Here is a 6080-nt window from a genome sequence, read left to right on the forward strand (position 1 = left end):
CTGTCTCAATGCCTCCAGCACTGGGATTATAGGTGTGCGCCATCAAGACCAGTTTTGGTGGCCGGCACAAGGGCCACCATGGCATGCGGTACTAGGGATCAAGCCTGGGTCCTTGTGCTTGCCTGGCAGGTGCTTAAAGACTGCCAAGCTATCTCCCCAGCCCCTTTATGCTGTTTTCTCATTTCTCTCTTATGAACATACTTTTCTTTTGTAATCAGGCTTCAAAAAAGAATAACATCTACATATTTAATGAAAAGTAAACTAGAGAAAAATTTTCTGGTACTGGTTTTTAAAACTCAAGTTATGAGATTTGCGTAATTTGTATTGCATTCTGTGGAACATTCTAGAATCACCACTAATTGCTAAGCTACAGCTCATCACATGCCTGCAAGTCCACTTGTACTGTCTCCTTTTACCTCTGGGCAGTGGTCATGATGGCATCAACAACTTCGATAATTCTATGCAAAGCCGAGTCTGTGCCAATGGTCATGTCTGTGCCACAGAAGTCATTGTCTATGGAGCCCACCATGCCCACCACGTTGAGATAACCATGCTTCTTCACGGCTTCTTTACTGATCTTCCCTGCATTGGGAACAAGCAACACACCTCATAGTGAGAGCTGCTAATTCTTCAGATATACCATGGGAGAACTCAATGAGAATAGTCTCTGTCTTTTATTTCCCCAGAATTATATACAGTCTGAATCTGTATACTTAAGAAAAGTCAAAGGTGAAAGTAATTACACACAACAAGCTGTCATTTGGCACTAGCAAGAACACTGCACTATAAAAATAAAAGGATCCACATGATGTAATTCGTAGATAAAGATCTCAATTTTACCTACCATTGGCTTCTGAAAATGACACAACTCCGAATTATGATATAGCACCATTTCAGAATTAGGTACTTCATGTTTTCTTTGTGTTAATTTCTTACAGGTCAACAGGGAGCTGGTCAGGTCTATACCTAGCCCTCTCACCTGGGTCAGGTAGTTCTATATAGAAGAAACTGGAATGGTCAGAGGGGCGCTGCACCGGCGGCCACTAGTCCTGTTCTGTGCTATCAGAGGCTACAACAGACAAGGTGGCCAAGAAGATGCTGAGAGGTCTTTGGTGCTATTCCCCACTCCCTAAGTTGATTTTTAGAAAACTTGAAGACACATGCTTGGCCTCAAGTTTTCATTTTTTTAATTTTATTTTATGAAATTGCTATTAGTTTGAGCTATACACTCTTACTGCTTGTATCTTATACTACATTAGAATTGTATAATAACAGTTTTAAGAGATTAAAGACTACAGTATATATAGGGCCCTCAGAGGTCCTAAGTGGCAGCAAAGGTGATAAAGTATGACATAATAGAACATCATTACAGCGTAAATTAAAGTCTTACAATAACTTAGTTTAAAGAAATCCCAGCAAAGCTGGATGCCTCAAAGTGTGCATGCAGGTGGCGTCCAACGGTTAGAGTGGACTCCACTTAGTCATAGTTACGTGGCTTCCCATAAGATTTTTGATTTCATATCTGTAAAATGGGAATAAATAAGAAAACCTATCTCAGACTGTCACCAATACACAGTAACGTTTCTTATCACCACTGCTATTACTTGAAGCACACTTAAATCTTGAGGTGATAAATTATAAGAACTATAAAAATTACTACTAGTTGGTTAAAGTTAAAAGGCAAAAAGACCCACAGATATGTGCAATTATTATACATCAATCATAAGTAAAACTTTTCTTAAAAAGCAAAATGTGTGAGTTATACAGTTCTCTGAAGCCAAGGGAGCAGAAAGAGGAGCAAAGGCAGAAACAGAATTGTACCGTTCTGGGCCAACTCCTCCAGCAGTCCACTCCACTCCTCCCGGAAGATGTTGGCCCCTGTGAGGCTTCCGTCCCCTCCGATCACACACAGGTTGGTGATGCCCAGCTGAATCAGGTTAAGAGCAGCTTTCAAACGACCTTCCCGGGAACGGAAGGCTTTGCAGCGCGCGCTGCCAATAATTGTCCCACCCTGGAAAAGACATGAAATCGCATTTACCGACTTCCTCCCACTGGATAGAAAGCCAGATGGGTCAGCACACACTGAGGCTGACCCTTAACATAGGACTTCCTCATTTCCATGTCTTGATTTAGTCCACTGTGTAGACTGTCCTTCCCTACTTTTAGTTCCACAGTCGATGTCAATGAAGAGCAACACCTATGTCCTGTCCAGGAGTGGCCAAGTAAGTGTGAAAAACAAAGAAGAAAAATGGCAGCCGTCAGCCAACTATGCAGAGCATCAGAGTCTGCAAGGACACAGCCAACATCTAGCTGGCTTGAGCTGAGGCTGTGCAACACCAGGTGATTGGGAATGAACGTGTGTCGGGTAAAAGATGTGTCATCACCGCGCTCAGGCCAGCTGGAGCTTGAGAAGCAGCTTGTCCTGCAGCCTCCGAATGACCAAAGCTCTACTTCACACATGTTCAAGCAAAATATGAAAACAAAATGTATGGGAATTAGTGAACCAAAGGTGTTTGAAAGGCATATACTTCCAGCGATTTCACGTACTACAGAGCACAGGTGTGGCTGCTCCTGAGCAGGGCCAGTCAGGAAGCCTAAGTGAAGTCTGATCTAAGCTCTCAGAAAGTGTTACTTATATTGTGTCCTGGAGTGTAAGCTATAGTCTGCACGAGGGAATGTAGCAGGCACAAATCATTATACATACCCCAGCCTGGTTTTTTTTTCTCCCCTCTGGAACTGGGGAATAACTCAGGCCCTTACTGAGCTATCTCCCGGGCCCTGCCCCAGCCTTTTTAAAGGTTTAATTTTGATCTGCCAAAGTTCCACAACAGAATTTTGACATTTTAGGGGCTGGGGAGATAGCTCAGTAGAATAAGCGTTTGCCTGGCAAGTGCAAGGTCCTGAGTTCAATCCCTGGTACCGCAAAAAAAAAAAAAAAAAAAAAAAAAAAAAAAGTTCAATCCATGGTCCTGAAAAAAAAGGTTTATTTGGGCCGGGGAGACAACTCAGTACCTGGCAAGCACAGGGTCCTGAGTTCAATCCCCAGTACCACAAAAAAAAAAAAAAAAAAAAAAGTGACATTTTACACTTAGTTTTTCATATAGTAAGGTTGAGCTGGATTTGGTGGCACATGCCTATAATTCCTGCACCCTCCTAAGGAGGATGGTGAGTTTAAGCCCAGCCTGGATACTTTTGTGTGAACCTGAAATAAAATAAGATAAAGAAATAAGGGCTGGCTTGACAGCTCAGTGGACTAAAGCGCCTGCTTAGGCAGAGCACAGCAGCCGGGGTTTGATCCCTGGCATGCCATGCCAGGCCCTCGCTCTAAGACAGGGATTGAGACTGGACGTGGTGGCGAGCGCCTGTAATCCTAGCACTTGGGAGGCTGAAAACAGGAGAATCACTACAAGTCTAATCTATGTAGTGGGACCCTGTATACCCTCTCCTAAATACAGAAGGAAAGAAAGAAAGAGAGAGAGAGAGAAAAGAAAGTGGGCTGGGAATGTACCTCAGTGCAAAGGTATGAGCCAATCTCTACTTTGAACAAAACAAACAAATGGTTGTAGTATTTAGAAAAATTAAAACCAGCTTAAATCAACAATGAATGAATGATAAAGTCCAACTTGGACTCAGTCCATTGCATGCATGTTGGCTTCACAAAGCAAACTTCTTACGAGCAGGGTGGATTTTTGTGCTGAACAGACCTCAGGGAAAGCCCTTTGTGCTGGTTCAGGTGCTAATGTTGGTGCAGACATACGAAGAGTACGTGTGTGATTCACTGTGATTTATGAAGACTTATTTCACCTTCTAATAATTCATGTTTTTTTCACGAAAGTGACTATTCAACTCATAAAACATTATTAAAAAATCACCAATAAGGCTGAAACTCATCCAGCAGTAATTCCACTAGCACAGCCCCCGTGGTGATCCTGTACTAGCAAAGCTAGCACTGCGCTAAGTGGGACTGGACAGAGTATTACTTGGCAGGCCTGGGCAGCAGTGTAGAGTGCAGAGCAGGGGTAAGTTTGTTGTCTGGACTTTGCTTTGATAAAGGGCAGTTGGAGGATCATGTGACTTGCTGCATCTATATGTGGAGTTGAGACCCGGCCAACATTAATGTTGGGGAGATAAGAAAAGATAGAGCTTCAGGAACGAAACCATGAATAACTGAGTTATGGGAAGCAGACACCATTCACACTCACACGCTTCAACTCTGTGCATTTCCTGTCTCAATCATGACTGCAGAATGCAAGTACTCTTCTGAGTGGAATTAAGCTGCTACTGTCTTGAAGTCTTGTAAATACTGTTCTATCTAATTATCAGTGGTTGTAAGAATTTATTTCACTCTCTTCCAGGTCTAGTAGAACTGAAAAAGGTTCCAAGCAGACTCAGAGTCTGTGTCAAAACACATACGCCATGACTACCTGTAGAGAGAATGTGCCAATTTGGCTTCTTTTACGAAGTACTCATAATAAGTCACATGTTAATCTGTACATTTTAAAAGCCAAACCACAAATAATGAGATCTTCAAAAAATCTATTCTTTCCAAGTCATCTCTCAAGTTTTTAGCATTTGCAGACCTTGCTCAGCCAGCGTTCAGGATTGTCTGAGGCAGACAATTCTGGGACAGGTTCCTTTTCTTTGTTATTATTTTTAATGGATTTGGTTGTTGCAGGGTCTCCCTTGCTGAGCTATCTTGCTGGCCCTTATGAGTTTTTAAATTTTATTTTAAAAATGTAATTAAATGAGAAAATAGAGATGTTTTCTTTCTGGGAAAGTAGGTAAGAACAATGTCAATTAGCACATTATTGTGTTTTAAGTGTTACTGAAGCAAGAGTGTAAATGGTTTCAAATTAAACCAGTTACTTAGAGAAACAAACAGCAACACGGTACCCACCACTTGTAGGATGCTTGAGACACTCTCCCAGTCTGCTTCCACAATGTTGGAACCTCCGTCTACCATGCCCTGGTAACCCTGCAGGAGAAAATGAACATCTCTGTGAAGACAGGTTGGGCTTTGTTGGATGTCAGTTGACATATAAACTATCTAAAATAGGAATACAGATGGCAACAAACCTAAATTCTTAAGTCTCAATGATCAAAAGATAGTCAGGTACAAGTGCTGGTTAGAAGTAAGTATTAAATTGTGGTAGCTGGATGTGGTGGTATACACCTGTAATCCCAGCACTCCAGAAGTGGAGTCAGGATTGCTGTAAGTTCAAGGCAGTCTGAACTACATAGTGAGATCTTGTGCCAACAAACAAACAACATTGTGGTAAAGCTTCTTAAATTTAGTCTTTAGTAATGGAAATTTCTACTCAGATTCATCCAAAGAGAATGGTGGGGGATAAAGTGGCTTGTCTATTGCCCTAAGGTTCCTGAGACTGAAAGAGGACACATTTACCCTCCAATGTTTGTAGTTTAGCACAAATTCACAAACTGGTAACACTCACAATGTAGGAAGCAAATATTCAGTCTGAGCCTAAATTTACCAAAGTAATCTAGGTGTTTTTGTTTTGTTTTGTTTTTTGATAAAGCATAAAATGACCATATTTCAAAACACAACTTCTGTACAACAATTAAAACACCAAATTACATAAGAAATACAAAATATTTTTACAATAACAATGAATAATAAAACATTTTTACATACTGAATCATGTACAATCTTTTAGGATTCAGTAACAGATTGTTACTACCATGGTACATGAAAGAAACAAAAATAGGATGAGATGGCTTAAATCATGCTATATAAAAATGAGATGGCTTCATATTACAGGATAGCTTCACATTAACACAGAAAATTTGCTTTTGTTATAGTATTTCATTATCAATTATTAGGATATGGGATGGCCAGATAGCTTAGTGGACTAAAGCACCTGCTTAGGCAGATGCAGGGACCTGGGTTCGATCCTTGGAGTGCTGTGCCAACCCCGCCCCTGGTGCCTACTGAGATGGCAACTAAGACTGGCCATAGTGGCATATGTTGTAATCTCAGTGCTTGGGAGGCTGAGAACAGGAGGATCACCATGAGTCCGATCTTTGTGTAGTGAGACCCTGGAGACTCTGTACTAAACACA

General features: G+C 41.3%; 1 protein-coding gene across 2 annotated transcripts in view; it reads right to left on the minus strand.

The window, feature by feature from the left end:
• The window catches only part of Pfkp (phosphofructokinase, platelet), a 65110-nt gene that overhangs the window by 30294 nt on the left and 28736 nt on the right, over positions 1-6080 (minus strand). For both annotated transcript variants that reach the window (XM_012516919.2, XM_023701332.1), the window contains exons 3-5: positions 4898-4975; positions 1822-2011; positions 417-582 (exon numbers count right to left, since the gene is read on the minus strand). In XM_012516919.2, coding sequence (XP_012372373.1) covers positions 417-582; positions 1822-2011; positions 4898-4975 — 434 coding nt within the window. The remainder of the gene's footprint in view (positions 1-416; positions 583-1821; positions 2012-4897; positions 4976-6080) is intronic.

The sequence above is a fragment of the Octodon degus genome, unplaced genomic scaffold, assembly GCF_000260255.1.
Source record: "Octodon degus isolate 3935 unplaced genomic scaffold, OctDeg1.0 scaffold00133, whole genome shotgun sequence".
Classification (NCBI taxonomy): domain Eukaryota; kingdom Metazoa; phylum Chordata; class Mammalia; order Rodentia; family Octodontidae; genus Octodon; species Octodon degus.